This window comes from Bos indicus x Bos taurus, chromosome 20 (assembly GCF_003369695.1).
Source record: "Bos indicus x Bos taurus breed Angus x Brahman F1 hybrid chromosome 20, Bos_hybrid_MaternalHap_v2.0, whole genome shotgun sequence".
Taxonomy (NCBI): domain Eukaryota; kingdom Metazoa; phylum Chordata; class Mammalia; order Artiodactyla; family Bovidae; genus Bos; species Bos indicus x Bos taurus.
The window spans coordinates 1,852,428-1,873,029 of NC_040095.1; the positions used below are offsets into that span (position 1 = coordinate 1,852,428).

General features: G+C 47.2%; 1 protein-coding gene across 1 annotated transcript in view; it reads left to right on the plus strand.

Moving 5' to 3' along the window:
* Window positions 1-20,602, plus strand: part of DOCK2 (dedicator of cytokinesis 2) — a 457,789-nt gene that overhangs the window by 425,444 nt on the left and 11,743 nt on the right. Inside the window, exons 42-46 of the mRNA XM_027520183.1 lie at window positions 4,611-4,692; window positions 6,047-6,131; window positions 6,860-6,946; window positions 12,152-12,328; window positions 13,755-13,838. Of these exons, the coding sequence (XP_027375984.1) occupies window positions 4,611-4,692; window positions 6,047-6,131; window positions 6,860-6,946; window positions 12,152-12,328; window positions 13,755-13,838 (515 nt within the window). The remainder of the gene's footprint in view (window positions 1-4,610; window positions 4,693-6,046; window positions 6,132-6,859; window positions 6,947-12,151; window positions 12,329-13,754; window positions 13,839-20,602) is intronic.

Here is a 20,602-nt window from a genome sequence, read left to right on the forward strand (position 1 = left end):
CTGCACTGGCAGGCAGATTCTTTACCACTGTGCTGCCTGGGAAGTCAGGGATATATATCAAGTTAACATTAAAAATACATTCCAATATACAGAAGGTGCAGACAAATACTGTTTGATTCCACTTATATGAGGTACCTAGAATAGTCAGATTCATAGAGTCAGAAAGTGTCCTGGTAGATGCCAGGGGCCAGGGAGTGGGGCTTGGGGAGGGGTGATGGGGACTTGGGCTTCCCCAGTGGCCCAATGGTAAAGAATCCGCCTGCAATGCAGGAACCACAGGAGCTATGGGTTCGATCTCTGGGTTGGGAAGATCCCCTGGAGGAGAGCATGGCAACCCACTACAGTATTCTTGCCTGGAGAATCCCATGGACAGAGGAGCCTGGTGGGTTACAGTCCACAGGGTCACAGAGAGTTAGACATGACCGAAGTGACTTAACATGCACACACGCGTGCACAATGGGGACTTAGTGTTTGATGAGGACAGAGTTTCTGTTTAGGAAGGTGAAAAATTTGGGAGATGGATGATGGTGATAGTTGCACAACGACGGCATGTACTTGGTGCCACTGAACTGTAGAGTTAAATATGGTTAAACTGTTATGCTTTGATAATGTGACTTGTAACCACAGTTGTTCAGTTGCTCAGTCATGCCCGACTCTCTGCAACCCCATGGACTGCAGCACTCCAGGCTTCCCTGTCCTTCACCATCTCCCAGAGTTTGCTCAAACTCATGCCCATTGAGTCAGTGATGCCATCCAACCATCTCGTCCTCTGTCATCTCCTTCTCCTCCCGCCTTCAGTCTTTCCCAGCATCAGGGGCTTTTCTACAATAAAAAGGATTAAAAAAAAAAACAACAACAGTAGAAGTAGCACGGAAGCTGCAGGAAGGCGGAGACCGTGCTCTCGGTCACTGCAGTGATCCTCCAAGGCAGCTCTCAGGAAACACTTGCTGGCCAACAGAAAGAGAAAGAAGACAAGAGAGAGGGGGAAGAAAGGGGAGCTCGAGAAATGTAGGAGGGAGGGAGGCATGGATGCAGTGAGCTGTCTGGGGCACACAGGAAGTCGAAGTGACAGGAGATGGTGCTGGTGCGGTTGGGGAGGTACGGTGGAAACGAGGCTCCATGCGGCAAAGCACAGTGTTCACCAGGTCGGGGGCTGATGCTGCAACGGCTGCATTAGCCGAGTCCCGCTCCCGTGTTGCGCCCTAGCACAAATTAAGTTACAGCCTTTAAAATGGGGCTGACAGGTTCCACAGCTGGTCTGCTAGGTCTGCCGAACCTTAATGCAAATATTTTCCCCTCGGGTGATACATATTCATCTGTAACCTTTTCATTATGCTCGCCTGTCCTTCATGCGTGCTCTACCAGGGTTATTTGCAGGAGGAAGTGTAACCAGCGGCAAAGCTGGCTGGTTACACATGTGAGTTTGGTTACAGGCGAGACATGGGATTAGTACTGAGGCCCTGCTACGTTGATGTCCTGGTACTGAACAACTGTGTGGCCTTTTAACTCATGGTGGGAGGAGAAAGCATCTGTTACTGGGCCGTGTCATCATACACAGGCCTGATTCAGCTCCAAGAGTCAGGTGGAGAGGGAAAGGGTTGACATTTGCTCAATGTCCTCCTCATGCCATGCCAAGACTGAAGGGTTTGTAATTAGATTTTTCTAATCCCCATAAAGGCTTCCCTGGTGGCTCAGTGGTAAAAAAATCTGTCTGTAATGCAGGAGACTCAGGTTTGATCCCTGGGTCTGGAAGATCCCCTGGAGAAGGAAATAGTAACCCACTCCAGTATTCTTGCCTGGAGAATCCCATGGAGAGAGGAGCCTGGCATGCTACAGTCCATAGGGTCACAAAAGAATTGGACACAACTGAGTGACTAAAAACAGTAACAACCCCAATAGAATTCTATTAGGTGGGTATTAATTGTCCCTATTTCATAGAGAAGTACATGAGGCAGAGAGGTAAGGTGGTTTGCCTAAGAGTACGAAGCTAGTTAATGATGGAGTTGAGATTTGAACTCCAAGGTCTGTCTCAAAGTCTGCATTCTTTCTATAATGCTGTCGTTTTCATTTAAGATTAATGAACAGAGTGTTCTCTATTAACTATTGTAAAGTGATGGCATGCCAGGCATTTTCATGCATTGTTTCATTTTATCCTCATAACAATCCCATGAGTTGGGTGTTTTTACTCTCTGCATTTTGCAAATAAGAAAAATGAGGCTTAAACATGTAAACAGCTTGCACAAGGTCTCAGAAATTGATGGAACTAAGATTGAACCCCAGTCTGAGTTTTGCAAACTCTGAGCTCCTAACGCTCCATTCTGTTGCCTTCCTGTGTTGCGTGACAAGACCCAGTGTCTTCTCACGTAGGTACCCAAGTGGGGGAAGTCACTGAACAGCAAAGGCCTCTTGGGTGGGTGTCTCCTGTTCCCCACGCACCCCTCTGCCATGCACAGGGAGAGGGTGCAGCCATGCAGCCTACTGGACACGGTTGGAGGGTGATGTCACTGGCTTCTTCAGGACAGGTTTGGGTTCTCCTCTAGGCCCAAATAGCAGACGTGGCTTAGGACGTCCTCTAACACAGGGTTTGGCAGACTTACAGGGAGGACCAGATGGGACACATTTTGGTCTCTGTGGACCGTGTGTCTCTGTCACAGCTGCTCACCTCTCTTGTGCTGGGGGAGCCCCATGGGTAGTACATAAATGGATGGGTGTAGCTGTGTCCCAATAAAACTTTATTTATGAGCACTGAAATTTAAATTTAATATTATCACATGTCACATAATACTCTTTTTTTTCAAATATTGAAACTATAAACGCTCTTCTTAGCTGGGAGCCGTACAATAACAGGCAGTGAGCCGGATTTGACCAGAGGGCTATAGGTTGCCAACTCCTGCCCTAGACAGTTTGCTGTAGAGCTTGAGATAGAAATTAGTTTTCCTGAGTATTATGCGACTTCTTCCAATCAGGCTTATTCATTTGTATTAAGAATGGCTTGTTCTTGCCCTCTCCTCTCTCATTGTCTCTGCCTCTGAATCTCGCTTGATGTCTCTCTACCTCTGTCTTTCTCTCTGTCTCTTTCTGAGGGACTCTCATTGAATGTGGAAGTGCTCTTCAGCAGTAAAACAGTTACATCCCCAGCCTGTTAGCATAGAGTGAGTTTACTGAGAAAGGGAGGGTTGGATCTAACTTGGAATTGCATTCTGGCCATTTCTTTTGTGTGAAGGAGTCCCAGCACCTGCAGCAGGAAGCTCCCAGTCTGGTGGGGAGGGGACTGTAGGGAGAAGACAGGGAGCTGGAGAGACGAGAGTTCTGTGTTCAGATGCGATGCCGTGGAGGGTCAGGAAGGAAAGGGACACCTGGCTGAGGGTGGACTGAACTTCACGGTGGTGTGGAGAGATCGTCTGAGCAAAGGGGACGGTACCATCTATTGCATACTCAGAAATAATGGTGGGAAATGGGTTGGAATCCTATTGGAAGATTTGAATAGTTCATATTCAAAATTGGCATATTTGAATGCCAACAGGAGGAGTTTGTGATGTCTTAATTGGCAGAAATGTCAGGCTCAGGGGAAGAGTTTTCAAGCCATGGTGGGCATCAGGTAGAATAGAGGGAGGAGAGAACCTGGATACCTGAAAATGACAGACGGGTAAGGAAGCCGTGGAAGCTGGGGAGACGGAAGTAAGGCTCAGGGGTGGGACCGGCGATGACTGACCTTGTTTATTTGGTTGCTGCATGATTGACTGACAGGGAACAAAGGTCTAGAAGAGGCGTGACAGAAGTCTGGCACACGTGATAACTCTTCTGTAGCCTGTGCCCATGGCAGGCATCACTAATCAATCACGGAGCTGTTTCCCACTGAGCTTGGACGTGGCCTTATATTCCTGGCCCAGGCAGCTGCTCTCAGAGTGCTAGATGGCATGTATTCACCTGCTCTAAAGCAGGGCTTCTCAAACTGCAGCATGCATGTGCCTCACCTGAGGATCCGACAAAATGCAGACTGGGCTTCATTAGATCTTAGGTGGGCCCTGCGAGTCACCGTTTCTAACAAGCCCTCAGGTGATGACGATGCTGCTGCTCAGCAGGGAGCACCAATTATAAGCAACGAACCCTGAGCTTAGGGTTACAGACCCAAATATAGACTGTTGCTCTGTGCTCACAAGCTGTGTGACCTTCACCATGTTGTCAAGCTTCTTTGACCTTGATGTCCCTTTCTCTGGAAAGTATGATTAACGTTAACAGTGCTGGTCAGTGGAACTAGAGAGATGAAAGGAGACCGAGGGGAGACATTCTGTGCAATCAATCAAGAGCTACAAATGCATTAGGTGTTACTCTTGTTCATGATAATAGTATAGCAAAGATTAAGGGCTATTAATACTAACCAACTGTTAGCAGAGGCTGAGCCCTCGGACAGGGTTGCAGCTCTGGTAAGGACCACGGTGACTGCTAAGTGGTCACTAGGACCTAGGATCTTGAGGTTTGTCACTCATTAAAAACTTGGCCCCAGAGGACTGTCCTGGGGGGCGGCGGGTCTCAGCTGGGACCTGCTGTGCTTGGAACTGCCCCCCACCCCCGACCAACATGTTGTGAGCTCTTAACTACAGGAATTGCAGACATCCAGTGTTTCACTGTCCAGCCCGTCTTGGATGAACACCCGAGGTTCAAGAATAAGCCAGTGCCTGACCAGATTATAAAGTAAGCCCCTCAGTTCAGGGGAAGGAACGTGGGGAGGAACATTCTGTGGGGCTGCCAAGCAAGCAGAGCTGGTGGGAGGACAGGCCTTGGTACCCTTCTATCTGAGCCCATTTTCCATTTCCTTCCTGGAAGAAGCATCACCCCCATGAGCCCTCTGGGCCCTGCCCCTGGAAGGCTAACACCAGGGGTGGCTGGGAGAATGAGGGCGGGCTCACCCTGTGGTCGGGGAGTCCTCAGGAAGCAGCGATGGGCTTCACTGACTGGGACATGGAGAGCCTGTTACTCAGGTTGGTCCCGGAGCGGCTCCAGGAATCCACAGCCGGAGAGTGTGGGCGACAGGGGCACGATGCTTGGCCTGAGCACTTTCTCCAGAGGAGCATCTTGTAGGCACTTGTGAAGGTTGTGCACTGACAATGGATGTGTCCACACTTTGATTTAAAGGGTAGGCTAAGGGAGTTCCCCCATGGTTAGGACTCAGTGCCGTCACTGCCGAGGGCCAAAGGTCAATCCCTGCGCAAGGAACTAAGATCCAACAAACCAAAAAATTTAAAATAAAATAAAGGAGGCATTGGAGGTAGCAGCATGAAGACAAGAGTGATCTGTTTAATACCAGAAGCCAAGGTCAGGAATGAGGCGGTGAAGCAGAAGGTCTGTGGGATCTGTGGGCAGCAGGTGCCCACTCCAAGCTGTCTGGCTCACCCCCTGAAGCCCATGTGCCCAGTTTCACACTTTGAGTGCCTTCGGAAAGGCTTCTTCTCTAGGAGGGCCTGTCCAAGCAGGAGCTCAGTTGTGAGAGAAATGCCCTGCTCCTTGGGGGAGAAGTGGTCTCACGCTAGGGAGGTAGGGAAACAGATGTAGCTGCCTGCATCTCAGCCTTCCGCCCCATCTCAGTAAGGCACCCTCGGGCAAGGGGTGACAACCACACAGCCAGCACTGTGCCCTGCTGGCTCTGATGCTAGAAAAGCCCTAGAGATTCAGGAAGACTGATGGGGGGCGGGGAAGGGTGGGTAGCTGGGATGTTTAAGCGAATCCTTAGAAGATACCTCTGGGCCATGAGTCTAGGACCTTGGATGTATCCAGATCCTTCCTCGAGATCATAAGAAACAATGGCCCGGGCACCAATATGTGTATTAATGATAGAATTTCAACTTTTGGGGTAACCTGAGGAGTGCTATGTTCTTATGAGGGCATACGACTGACGAGCTTCTAAATCATCTTAGAAGGAAAGCGTGGTTTTAAATGCTACAGCGAAGGCTCTACCAGACCTAGAGTTCACTGCGGAGGGCCTCCCTGGACAGTGCGGGGTCAGGTCAGGTTTTGCTCTCAGGAGCCTCAGCCTCTTCCTGTCTTGCAGCTTTTACAAATCCAACTATGTGCAGAAGTTCCACTACTCCCGGCCAGTGCGCAGGGGGACCGTCGATCCTGAGAATGAGTTTGCTGTAAGTGTCTCCTCTCCCCTGCAGCAGCCGCGATCATTCCCTGGGCCTCTGTACCAGCAGAGCATGCTCCTGCAGCATCATACTGGGAGGGCCTCTGACCCAAGCCCGCAGGAAGGAGCCTGGCTCTGTTGGCATGAAGACACCCACTCGCCAGGCTCTTCTGTTGGGTTTGTCGTCTCATTTCTTGAGCCTCTCCACTCTCCGTGTACTCCAGGCCTGGCGAGAGCCCCTGTCAGCCTCAGGGAGTTCACAGTCCCCGGTGTCCCTGTGTTTCCCAGGACCTGTCTGATATTCCCCAGGGCCAAGGCTGGCACAAGGAGCCAGCTCCAAGTCTCCCTCAGCTCTTTCCCTGCAATTGTGATTCTTTGTATTTGGGGCGGGGCGGGGGGGGGGGGCGGGGTGGCCCTCTGCCCCTTTAAGAATATGATGATTGATTGCTATACACACACACCCAGAAAATGCAGGTGAATGCATTCAATTGTGCCTAAAAATTATGCCTGTTCAGAGACCCAGGTTAAAACATACTGGACCTGAATCTAGGGAAAATGTAAACTTCACATTGGGAAAGGATTCTTCAGGGTAAAATGGGAGTGTGTTTCTGGATCTTGTAATCTTTTGTTCCGATTCCGGCTGGATAGGAGGCCTGGGGGCCTGGCTAGGTCCCACCTCTGCTGCTCAGGTTTCATAAGTGTGTTGCTTTCCTGCCCCTGCCCCCTCCAACGGGACAGTCAATGTGGATCGAGAGGACCTCCTTCGTGACCGCGTACAAGCTTCCCGGCATCCTGCGCTGGTTTGAGGTGGTCCACATGTCCCAGGTGAGTCTGCCGGCCTCAGGAGTCTCCTGGGACCGGGAGAGGGAAATGCCTTTGTTAAAAGCCGCTGCAGAAAGGAAAAGTGAAAAAGTGTTAGTTGCTCAGTCATGTCCAACTCTTTGCGACCTTATGGACTGTAGCCCGCCAGGCTCCTCTGTCCATGGGATTCTCCAGGCAAGAATACTGGAGTGGGTTGCCATTCCTTTCTCTAGGGGATCTTCCTGACCCAGGAATTGAACCCAGGTCTCCTGCATTGCAGGCGGATTCTTTACTGTCTGAGCCACCAGGCAAGACTCTAGGAATTCCAGTGCAGGAAGGGAAGCATCATCTAGTTTTCCTGCTTTTTTCCCTGGAAAATGAAAGGTACCATAGAATCCAGTAATAAACTGAGGAGCGGGGAGCTTCTGTGGCTGGTACAGGTGAAGCAGAGGGCCTGGAATTCCATGGCCTCATGTCCTCCGCCACAGCAGTTGTTTGGGAGCCCTTTGCAGAATCCCACTATCAACTCGTTTTAGAGAAGGATGAACTAAAGCTCGGAGAAAGGAAATCTTGCAGAGGCAAAGCTCTGACTACAATGCAAATGTGTGAACTCCATGTATTTGCTCCACATATAGCATGCATTTTGCTTCTTAACTCACTTCAGGGTCTCTATGTTCTCAGATAGCTAAGGATCTTGCAGCTCCCAGCATGCAAAGGAAAGACTAGGGAAACTTGAGAAGCAGGGACATATTCAGGATATCTTACTCACTTATTCATTCAGCAAATGTTTGAGTTCCTAACACATGTCAGGCACCTGGAGATTTTACAGTGAAGCTTACCTTCTAGTGGTGAAGACACTAAAAAAGTCTTAGTAAATATATACTATGTCAGGTGGAGAAAACTAGTCTGGAGAAAAATAAAAGAGAAAGGTAATGAATGGGGTTATTGTAAACAGCATGGAGAGAGAAAGTCTTCTGGCTAAATGCCTTTTGAGCAAAAATGTGGAGGAAGTGAGGGAGTGATCTATGCAAATATCCAAGAGAATCACCTTCTTAGCAGAGAGAACAGCAGGTGCAGAGGCCCTGGGGCAGAACGAGCTTGCGTCTGAATCAGAGGGAGGAGAGGCAGCAGTCTGCCAGCAGGTCATGTAGGACTTTGTAGGCACCATAAGGTCTCAGGCTTTTCCACTGGGTGAACGGGAGCTGCACGCACAGGAGGGACACGGTCTGACTGACATTTCCAGTGCGGTTTTATCAGCACTGAAACCATCCCCCTTTAGCCCTTAAGGCCCACACCCCCAGCAGCCAGGTGACCCTCCAATCTCCTTTACACAGGCGTGGCCCAGACCTTAGGAAAATATAATAACGATGATAATGTCAGCAGACATTACTGAGCATGTGCTAAACTGTTCATAGGTGTGACCTCATTTAAACCTCTCCACAAGTGCAAGGTAGATATTATTATTCTGCCATTTTATATATGAGGAAACCCAGGTACTGAGTGAGTTAGTGGATTGTTCAAGGTTAGTAAAAGGTTTGAGACTTTTACTGATGAGGTTTGAGACTTCCCTGGTCATCCAGTGGCTAAGACTCCATGCTCCCCGTGCGGGGGGGCCTGGGTTCGATGCCTGGTCAGGGAACTAGAGCCCACGTGCCTGCCGCAACTAGGAGTTCACATGCCACAACTATGATTGAAGATCCAAAGTGTTGAAACTAAGACCCAGCACAGCCAGAAATAAATAAACTGAATTTTTTTTTTTAATAAAAGAGGTGAAGTTTGACTTTAACTTCTCATATCAGGCATCTGGATAAAATCACTCTCTCCTCCTCAATGTGTCCCCAGCCTACCCCAGAGTTAGTGCCTTTAAGAGGAAGAAACAACACGTGACCTTTATTCAGGGGACACAGTGGTGGGTGATAAGCTTAGACAAGTGTTCCAGGAGCTGTGTCAAGGGCTTTATAGCATTATTCTATTTAATCCCACAAAACCCTGTGAAGTACGCTGTTATGTTAATCCCATTTTTGAGGTGAAGAATTGGAAACTTTCCACTAAGCTGTGGTCTCTACCCATTGACCCTGGCCGTGCCCTCTCCTCTGGTGGGCTCAGAGAGGTGCCTCTGTTCGTCACTGTCCCCACAGGGCTGTCAGCAAACTGAGGGGATCCCTGCCTGCCCTCCCTGCATGCCCCGGCCCCCTCTGCCAGGGTATCTCACCTCCTGATGACAACATACCTTGCCTGTATGTTTATTTTTAATATCTATAATTTTGCATACAGTAACATTAGAATATAAGCTCCACTAGGCTGAGGGCTCCAGGAAGACAGGTTTTTGTCCATTTTGTTCTTGGCCATGTCTCTTGAGTGCAAAGAATAGTCCCAGATACATAATTTGTGCTCAAGAATAGTTATTAAGTAAATTCATCAACCCGTCACTCAATTAATATGCAGAAGCCTATAATATCTGAAGTGGTTACTTTATGAACTCATGATTCTGAAATTAGGAAGGAAATAGTCGACCTTGACTGATACCCCCCTGATGGAAGTGGTTGGGAAAGCCTCCAAAAAGTTGACCAGAGGAAATTTATCTCTATTAACCTCCCTCCGTTGAGTTACTGATAATTAAGGATGTTTCGGACGCAAAAATTTGATGCCTGCTGAGTGAATCCCTCTCCAGACGTTTGTTTTTGTGTTACAGAATTTGTGTCTTGTTCTTGGTGGTTTCTTTCATGAACCGTCATGACTATAGTACGGTTTGTGTGGAGGGGTGTTTTCTGATGGGATTCAAGTGTAAGTCTTGCTTATTGAGAGTTCTTTCCTTGTTCTTGGTCCTGAGAATATTTAATCTTCACAAGAAGTTCTGAGCTGGGGATCAGAGGCCCAAATTCAACCTACTTATTAAGAGGCTATATGGTGTTGGACAAACACAGTGTATCTCTGGCCTTAGTTTTCATCATCTGTAAAAATAGACATGAAAAAACTATGGAAATTCTCTGGCTGCCCACCCTCTCACTGCCAAGGGCCCAGGTTCAGTTCCTTATCATGGAACGAAAATCCCACAAGACACAGTGTGGCCAAAAAAAAAAATAAAACTATGGAGTTTCCGAGTTGAAAGACACTCTGAAGGTCATTTAATCCAAGAGCTACAAATCTAAATACCTTCAGAGCCCAAGAAGAGACTGTAAATATGAGAAATGGTCACATTAAGACAACAGGCAGTGGGAGAAGCTGCAGCAAGCTCCTTCAGGCTGAATTAATTTCTAAAAACATTAGAACTCATGTGCTGGCTAAATGACAGGCCCAGGCCCAGTTTGACCTACAGATCTCCAGTGTGCAAACCCTTCCCTAGTTTCCATCCATTGGAATTATTTTGCACATGAAAAAGCTAAAGCCTGAAGATGGAACTTGAACTGCCCCAGTGATCAGTGGCAGATGTAAGTTGTAATAATAATGCTTATCTCATGCAGCTCAGAGGATTCCTAAGACAGACCCTGGGCCGTGGGTCGCAGCTTGTAGAACACAGGCCGCTGCCCACCCCCCCAGGCTGAGCAGCCTTCCCCTCCAGCTCCCCTTTGCGTGTGTATGTGTGTGCATGCACATGTGTGTGCATGAGTGACAGAGAGTGGCAGTGACACACAGAGACAGCCTACTCGCAGGACCTTTGAGGAGATGGCCATCTTCAAAAATGTCCAGAGACAAGGAAAGTGCGTGAGGAGGCTAGGCTTTCCCAGGGATTTAGGGAACTCCTTTAAAATTGTGGCTGTGAGTGCCGGGTCTGCCCCTCTCGTACACTCAACAGTGACAGTAACTAGCCGATGCACTTTGTAAAGAGCGCTGCTGTGAGTCAAGTGTCATATTATCTCAACTACTCTTTGCTGTGTACTCATGAGGCAGGCCCTGTAACACCACCGTTTCAACAGACCACACCACTTAGGGCCCCCTCCTCCAGGAAGGCTTCTCAGGTTTCCTGACCATTCCCTCCAGCCCCCACCCGCCCTGCCAGTGAGTCTTCCCTTCTTAGGACGGATGCTGTTCCTTGTCCTAATGTCTACAAGAGGTAATAATAGTAGCCATCAGCTACTTTTTGTAGTAGATTTTCTCATTTTACCAAAGAGTCAACTGAGGCTTGGAACGTTTAGGAAACTTGCCGAAAGTCACACAGAGAGAAAAACTGGCTGAGGTTTGCACTCCTTTTTAATTTGCTTAGTTTAGTTCCGGGGTCAGGAAGCTATGGCCTACGAGCGAGACCCCACCTGCGTTTATTTTGCTAAGTAGTTTCATTGGACCAACCATGCTCACTGACGCTCACACTGCTTGTAGCTGGTTTCTTCCTACAATGACAGTGTTGAGTTGTTGCCACAGACAGCATCTGGCTCTGTCACAGAGAAAGTTTGAAGACTTCTTATTTCCTATTTTGCCTAGATCCTATGCTCACGGGAACCACGGTTTTGCCAGTTAGCGCCTAATGCCACTCTGCTGTGCTGTGTTCAGTCCTTCAGCGGTGTCTGACTTTGAGACCCCATGGACTGCAGCCCGCCAGGCTCCTCTGTCCATGGGATTTCCCAGGCCGAGAATACTGGAGTGGGTTGCCCTTTCCTCCTCCAGAGGATCTTCCTGACCCCAGGGTTGAACCCTTGTCTCTTGCATCTCCTGAAGTGGCAGGCAGATTCTTTACCACTGTGCCACCTGGGAAACCCAGCGTTCTATTTATCTTGCTTTTTAAGAGGTATTGAAAGGGTGTTTAGTTTTATCTCCCAACTAAACGAAGCCTATGTTGGAGCAGTGACCCCGCATATAACAAGTCTCGGGACCTGATGTGGGCCCGGCTGGTGATTGTATCATCAGCTGCTGTGGCCTCCAGCTCAGGGCTCACACATGGTGGGTGCACATCCAGGGCCTCATGGGTTGAGTGGGAGTGTCTCTCACCAGGTAATAAGAGGAAAAAGCCTCCTTGGAACACATCCAACCACTGAAACCCCAAAGAGTGCCTGCTACTGCCTACTTCATTTCCCCAGGGAAATCTTTTTCTCACTAAGCAGAAATTCAGCTTGTCACATCCCCAGACAGCAGACGGCCCCCAGGGCTCAGTAATTACCATGGGAGCCTGCTACAGCCCCTTGGGGAACATTGCTTCATTTGAATTCCAATCCCAAAGGAAATCAATCCCAATAATTATACCTGTTTTTAAAGCAGCCTGCTCAGGCCCTTTCTTCTTGGTGATCTTGTTTTCAATAGACCACAATTAGCCCTCTGGAGAATGCCATCGAAACCATGTCCACCGCCAATGAGAAGATCCTGATGATGATAAACCAGTATCAGAGTGACGAGACCCTCCCCATTAACCCGCTCTCCATGCTCCTGAATGGGATCGTGGACCCTGCTGTCATGGGAGGGTTCGCCAAGTATGAGAAGGTGAGGGGTCCCCTCTCCTGGACGGGACAGGGCGGTGGCAGGAGGGTCCCGGGCAGAGAGCTGCTGCCACTCATCTCATGCAGCCATCTGTCCCTCAGAAGGGCACGGCAGGTGTTCGGGCCTCAGGCGCCCCCAGAGTTCCCACAGCCTGACCCTCATCTGCTTCCCTCCCTCCATGCTGCGCTCTGTGTGGTGCAGGAAGGAGCAGCGTTCATAGGCGTCTCTTATCCCGCTGGGCACATCCAGGTGCCTCTGTCAAAGAGAAACTCTGGGATGACCATAATCCAGACTAGGAAAGTCAGGATCCACCAGTCAAAGTCCACACCACTTGTGGAAAGTCATCTCTTCTACAGATGATGGAAATGACCTCTACAAATGGGAAGAAGTGAAACCCAGAATCTGTGAAAATCCAGAAGGGATGGGAGATCAACTCCAAAGAGGGAGTTATTATCTAGATATTTTAGTCATAAGGTCCCTCTAGAAATCCGCACACGTTTCGGCCACAGATTTCATTTTTGAGCCTCATGGTGTCCATGGCAAAAAGGGAAAGGCCATCGGTTATAGGAGTCACATTTTCCACTGGAGGAAAATAATTACTCAGTAAGCGGGGGTGGGGTGTGGGTTGGGGCACAGCTTTTTCCAGCACTGAGATAGAATAGAAAGTTTTCTTTGGTTTTCACCTAAGCCATACATTAATGGGATGCTGAGGGAAAAATTGTCAACTCATTCTCAAAACTCTCATGATGAATTTCTTATTAACTTTTCTATGTCGTCCATTGAGGTAAGACTAAGAAGACGACACAACAGTATAATTCAGGGACAGTAATTCCAGTCAGTCCTTCCGGTTACCCTTGGATACCCCGTACAGTCATCACTGGTATCCTTCTGTACATCCTTGAGGGGTGATAAGACACGTCTGTGTGTATGTACACGCACTGAGCACATGAGCCCAGAAAGAGCCGGGCTGCCAAGGTCCCACACCATAGGGAGGTGAACTGGAAAGTCCGTCGGGTGAAATTCCTTACTGAGGTTTTTCCCATGGGACGATGCGTTGAACTGCAGCAGAAACTCCTGCAAGATTTCCTGACACATGGTTGCCACCACCCCATCCCAACCCCAGAGGTTCTGATTCAGTCAGCCTGGGTGGAGTTTGTTCAAAGGTGATGCTACTGGTCTGGAGACCCCCCCCCACCTCCATCTAACAACTGTTTCCCTGGGGTTTGTTTGTGACCCTTTCCCAGTGGATACTGATCTACGCCCTGGGAATAGGCGACATGAGTCTCTGAGCTCCCTGACTGCTGCCCATCTACATAGCAGTGGCCTCACTCCTGCCCCTTTCAGACGGAACCCTCTCCCAGTGCCAGATGCGTTGTGGGGTTCATGCCAAAGGCACAGGAAACCCCCGATGTCTTGTCTGTCCCCCCAGGCTTTCTTCACTGAGGAGTACACCCGGGAGCACCCAGAGGACCAGGACAAGCTGACACGCCTCAAGGACCTGATCGCCTGGCAGGTACAGCAGAGCTGGCCTGGGGAGCCCCCTCCTCTGCCCTTCCTGGCCGGCTTGCCCTCCGCTGGCCCCTGGCGGGTATGGCCTAGCTTTACTTGTTCTCCTGCCCCTTGGCTTTGGACCTTTCTTCTGACTCTGTCTTCACCTGGGCAGGCTCATCCTGGAAGTGGGGTGCCTCGGGGCACTGTGTGGGGGTGCTGCGCTGCTGCGTGTTGCTAGGGCTGCTCTGTTGCGTGTTGAATTCAGGAGGCGGCCTCTCCCAGTGGGACCCAAATGAAATCCAGGCTCCCGCACACCTCCCACCACCACCCCTGCACCCAGCACCCACCAATCAGATAACGGGAGACTCCAGCCCCCACCCCCACCTCCCCTCCTTCTACAGCTGACCCAGTTTATCACAGTTAATGCTCAGATGGATACCAGGTTTCAAAAATAATCGAGGCCTTGGTTTGGTTGGCAGGGTCAAAGGCCTTAGCACCTGCCCTCCACACAAGCTGCTCAGCCCCTGGCAGTCCAGCCCCAGGCCTCGGACAGACTGTTCTTCCTGCCTGCTCTCCCCTGCTCCCTGCGTGTCTTTCATCCATCTGTCCCCTCCCTGCACCCCATCGCCCCCATTGCTTCCCTCCGCGTCTCCTCTCTGTCTCACTCTGCACCGCCCTCTGTATTTCTCTCCTGACGAGCTCTCTGCTTCCCCCTCCTGTCTCTGACTCAGGCCTCACTGTGCCGCCCCCCTCACACCTCACTCCTGGCTCTGCATCCCTTCTGCTTCTCTCTCCACTGTCCTTCCTCCTTCTCCGCTTTTTCTCTGGCTCCCTCTCCTGGGTTTTCTCTCCCTCCGTCTCTTTCCCACTCCCTGGAGAAGAAACGATCCACAGACCCCTCCCCAGAGGTGTTCAAATGACCAGGCTCCCAGTCTGGGCCTGCAGCACCCCCTCCCCAACACCTCCCTGCTCTCCATGGACCACCCAGCACCCAGGCTGAGCTCCAGAGGGCGCGCTGGGGGGCGGCAAGCAGGGCCAGCCCTCCCTTCTTGCCAGTCACAGAGCAAAGAAAGGCGAGCTGTTGTGGTGGGGAGTTTTTGTGACTCGAGGGAAATCAGGAATGTGAAGCGTTGGGTGCAGCCTCTTTTCTTAAAATAAGAATTCCTAATTCAGGTCCTTCTCTGCCTCTGCCAATTTATGCAAAGTGAGGCCTTAAAATGAACCGCCAAGGGCTGTGTGGTGCACTCTCCTAGGTGCACTCTGTGTGTCCGCAGTTTTCTCTCCCTCCTTACCTTGTGCCACTTGTGAAACCCAGTCATCCCCAAGGGCCCAGCTCTGGAGGTCACCGTGTCGTTTAATGCTCAAGTGATGATCCCACCCTCCCCATGCCCAAGCTTGGGAAGCAGACCTTGGTTGGTTTCCTGCTTCCATTCTTTCTGGGGCACCCCAAGGAGGGCGAAAACGTCACTCAAATTTGTCTGGTTGTCGGGTGTCAGTCTCAGTCCGTGTTGCTGCCCTGGCCTCTCTGCTGGGCGTGCCTTATCCCCCGGGAGGGGACTCTCTGGGCCGTATCCGTTGCACCCAAAGTATGGCCTGGACTGTGGCCTCACAGTGCGGCTGATACCAGGCTGTGCCTTCTAAGGACATTTTCCCAAAGAAGTGAAGTGAAGTGAAGTCGCTCAGTCGTGTCCGACTCCATTAATAAAGGGACAGCACAAGCAAAGAAGGGAGACTAAAAGCACGTGTTGGATGTTACAGCCTCTAAGAGCCCTTGGCCAGGCCTCCTCCAACAGCACCCCCTAGTGGAGAGCGCGTGCCCTCGCCTTAGCACCAGCCCCACCTCCTCTGCCACATTGCTGACGGAAGCCCACCAAAGGGGATTGCCCTGGACCACGTCCCTCCCACTCAGAGGCTAGCATCCTAAATACTCGAAAGACGCTGCCCTGCTCAGGGTGAAAGTGGCCTTTCTAACATTACACACAGCAGATTATTCTTCCTCCTTCATTTCTTTCCATTCATTCTTGCAACTTATATAATGTACATTGAGCTCCAACTGTGTGCCAGGCTTGGACCCACTCCCTGCCTCCCCTCTTGAAGCTTAATTATAGATTGGCTCTTGGTTTGGCAAAGTCAAATTCACTTTGGATTTTCTCAAAACACAAGATCCTTAGAGTTCAAAGAGAGCTGTACCTGTACCTCTAGCAACACACCAGGAGCTAGAAGGGCACAGTATATGATGGGTTTACGGTTTCATGGATTTCAAGATTGAGCGCTTAATTTTTTTCTTTGTAAAGATTTTTCTCTATATTTGTTGGCATGGAAAGATGTCTATAGTACATTCTTCTTGTAAACATGTTATGAAGCATTACATACAGAGAAGTAGACACAACAAAAATACTCAGCACATGGATTTATCACAGTGTACACCCGTGTGACCACCCCCAGATGAAGACCCAGAATCCCTCTAGCACACGGACGCCTCTCCCGTGCCTTCCTGTGGTCACTGCCAGCTCTCCCCAAGGTTGACCATTATCCTGCCTTTACAGTAACCATTTACTTGCTTTTTAACAATAGTTTTTAACCATCCAAGCGCTCATTTCTAAACTTTTCCTGATTTTTGACCTCTATATAAATGGAATCGCACAGTAAGCAATCTTCTGTGTCTAACATTTTGTTTAAAGTTATGTTTTTAAATTGATTAATTTTATTATACAAGGCCATTATTTATTCATTTTTATTGATGTATGTCTATGCAGCTGGACTGCATAACTATGCCAAAAAATGTTGTGTTGTTTTGTTTTTTAACTGATGGAGATTTGGGGTGATTTCAGTTTGAGGCTATTTCAAATAGTTCTGTTCTGAACATCTTCGTATGTATTTTTTTAGCACAAACATGGTCAATTTCTGTCAGGTATATACCTAGCTATGGAGTTGCTTGGTTATAATATATGAGAATATCTGGCTTTAATCAGTACAGTTCAGTTGCTCAGTCGTGTCCGACTCTCTATGACCCCATGGACTGCAGCATACCAGGCCTCCCTGTCCTTCAGCAACTCCTGGAGTTTACCCAAACTGATGTCCATGGGGCCAGTGATGCCATCCAACCATCTCATCCTCTGTCATCCACTTCTCCTCCCGCCTTCAATCTTTCCAGCATCAGGGTCTTTTCCAGTGAGTCTGTTCTTCACATCAGGTGGCCAAAGTATTGGAGTTTCAGCTTCAACATCAGTCCTTCCAGTGAATATTCAAGACTGCTTTCCTTTAGGATGGACTGGTTGGATCTCCTTGCAGTCCAAGGGGCTCTCAAGAGTCTTCTCCAACATCACAGTTCAAAAGCATCAATTCTTTGGCGCTCAGCTGGCTTTAATAGATAATGGCAAACTTCTATAGATTAGTTTTGCCTGTTTCTGAACGTCATAAAAATGGTATTAGACAGTATGTGTTGCTGTGTGTCTGGCTGCTTTTTTTTCAGTGTAATGTCTGAGATTCATCCAGGCTGCTGCATGCAGGAGCAGTTTCTTTTTTGTTTCCAAGTGTTCGCCATTGTGTGACTGTAGCAATATGCCGGTGACATACCCGTGTGTCTCGCACTCTCCTGCCGGCGGCGGGTCGTTTCGGGCTTTGCACAGTGTGGAAGCAGTCGTGTGAACGTTCTTGCTCGTGTCTCGTGATGAGCAGCAGCGCTCAGCGCACTCACTCCGTCCAGCAGCGGGAGTGCTGGGCCACAGGTTCATCTGTGGTCTGACTGGATACTGAGAAACAGTTTCCCGAAGTCGCTGAGCCAAGTTACACCCCCACCAACAGCTTCTGTGAGCCCGAATCGCTCCACATTCCACTGACACATCACGCTGTGATTCTTTACCTTTAGTCTCTCTGCTGGCTGTGAGGGTATCTCAGTTTAGTTCTTTTTTTTTTTTTTTTTCTCAGTTTAGTTTTAATTTGCGTTTCCTTTCGTGAGCAATGGCGCTCATCGCATTGTCCTGTGTTTATTGGCTAATTGAATAACCTTTCTGTGAAATGTTTGTTCAGATCTTTTACTTATTTTACTAACTGAATTGCCTTTTGTTAATAATTCATAACAGTTTATATATATTCTGGATATGACTTCTTTGTCAAATATATGTCTTTGACACACTGTAGTCTGACACATTGTAGATACCTTTGTTCAGTCTGCGGCTTGTCTGTTTACTTTCTCAGTGATGTATTTTTGAAGAACAGCAGTTTGTAGCTTTCATGAGGTCCAATTTATGAAATTCTTAATGATTATCACTTTTGTGTGCACTTGAAGACTGACTCCCCCAAGATCATGATGATATTCTGCTGTTTTTTGGGACATGCTCTGGCTTCGTGCTGAAGTCTTACGTATGTGATTGATTTTGACTGACAAAAAGTAAGGGGTCTGTTAGTCTTCTATACAGATTTCTGACTACTCCAGCACCATTTGTTGTGAAGGCGATTTCCCCCCGCTTTGACATAAACTGATCGCATGCATGCCAGCCTGTTTCTGGACTTCCTGTTCTCTTGCGGCGGTCTGTTACTCCATGCTTGCACCAGTTCCACTCTCCTTCTAATCACTGAGCTTTATAGTCAGCCTTGAGATCTAGCAGTGACAGAGCTTCCATTTCTTTTTCAAATTTGTCTTGCTCTTTCTTTTCCTTCATATTTCCATATAAGTTTTTAAATCAGCTTGCCAATTTTTAAACACCCTCTCAAACACAGAGATTCTGATTAAAATATATTAAATATATAAACTAATTTGAGAATTTTTGCTTCATGATATTGACTCTTCTAATACAGGAACATGGGGTCTCTGTCCTTTTCTTTAGTTCTTTAATTTCACTCAGCAAGTTTTGTCGTTTTCATAGTAAAAATATTTCACATTTTTATTAGACTTGTTTTTAGGGATTTGATATATTTAACTATTAAAAATAGGATTGCTTTTAAACTTTTTTCTTTTTGTTTGTCAGTATAATTACATTTTTTTAACATGTTTACATTGTATCCAGTAATCCTACCAAATTCACTTAGTTTCTTTTCGATGTTTTACAGATACAATCATGTCATCTCTAATATAAAATGTTTTACTCATTCTGTTCCAGTCTTGTACAGTTTAGTTATTTTTCTTGCCTCTTTGCACTGATAAGTATAAGAAGAGAGAAAGGACATCTGTCTCCCACATCAGGGCAAGGGTCAATATCTCACAGAGTGGGGTGTTTTAAAGATGATGTCCCACTCAGTGCTTAGTTTGCTACTTTGTCATGAATGGATTTTTAATTTATCAAGTACCTTTTATGTATCTATTGAGATACATTATGTATATATTGAGATACATATCTATTGTTTCTTCATTATCCCGCTAATTCAGTGAATTATTTTAGTTGATTTTTGAATATTAAACCAACCTTGCATGTATGACATAAACCCCACTTGGGTATAATACATTATCATTTTTATATATTGCTAGATTCTATTTGAAAATATGTTCTTCAGGATTTTTGTATCTATGCTCAAAAGAGATATTAACCTATAACTTTCATTTCTTATAATAGTCTTAATCAATTTTTATAACAGTTATCCTGGTCTCAAGAAATAAGTTGAAAATTATTCCACATGTAAAATCCTTTCTGAAGAGTTTCTATAAAGTTAGCATTTATTTATCCTCTAAATGTTTGCTAGAATTTGTCTGCGAAGCCACACAGGCCAAGAATGGTTTAAAGTATGTATTTAATACTTCTCAGATTTCCTGTTTCTTTTGTGTCCTTTTTGGTAAACGGTATTTTTCTAACAATTTGTCCATTTCATCCAAATATTAAATTTATTAACATAAACTTTTTTATAACTTTTTTATATCCTCTTATGACTTTCTATGATGCTTATACTTCCTATAGTGACACTCCTTTTTAAAATTTTGATGTTGGTTATGGTACCTGTTGGCATCTTTTTGATTAGCCCTGTAAGGGGTTGATCAGTTTTAAAGAACCCGCTTTTGGATTTGTCAATCCTCTGTGTTCTCAGTTTGTTTTCTTTTTCATTCATGTTTACTCTTACTTTTATTATTTCCTTCCTTTTGCCCTTTCTGGGTTTAATTTGCTGCTCTTCTACTAACATCTTGGGATGGATGCTTAGCTAATTGATTTTCTATCTTTTCTAAAATGTATTAATAAAATTAAAACTATACATTTATCTCCACTTACAACACTATCTCAGTAGTTTTAATGCAGTATTTCCATTATCATTCCTTTCTTTTTTTTTTAATTTTAAATTTTATTTTATTTTTAGAACTTTACAAAATTGTATTAGTTTTGCCAAATATCAAAATGAATCCGCCACAGGTATACATGTGTTCCCCATCCTGAACCCTCCTCCCTCCTCCCTCCCCATACCATCCCTCTGGGTCGCCCAGTGCACTAGCCCCAAGCATCCAATATCGTGCATCGAACCTGGACTGGCAACTCGTTTCATATCTTTTTCTGTTTAATGGATAGAAAACCTTTTCTTAATTTGTACATTAATTATTTTTTAAATAATGTTTTCTTAGGCGCTCTTGTTTCTGTCTCTTCCAGGTTAATCCATTCATGCTTCCTTTCTTCCCTTCTCCCCCACCTCTTTCCTTCCTCTTCGGTGTTTGCTTGCTCTCCTATCTTTTGCTTCTGATCACTGTCTTTCACACTGAAGAGTTTCCTTCAATACCTGGTGATCCTTGGCAATCTGTTCCTAGTTAAGAGTGGGGGCACTCAAAAGCTGAATGAATATCTCTGCGCATGAGAGAAGGCCTTGTCACCTGGA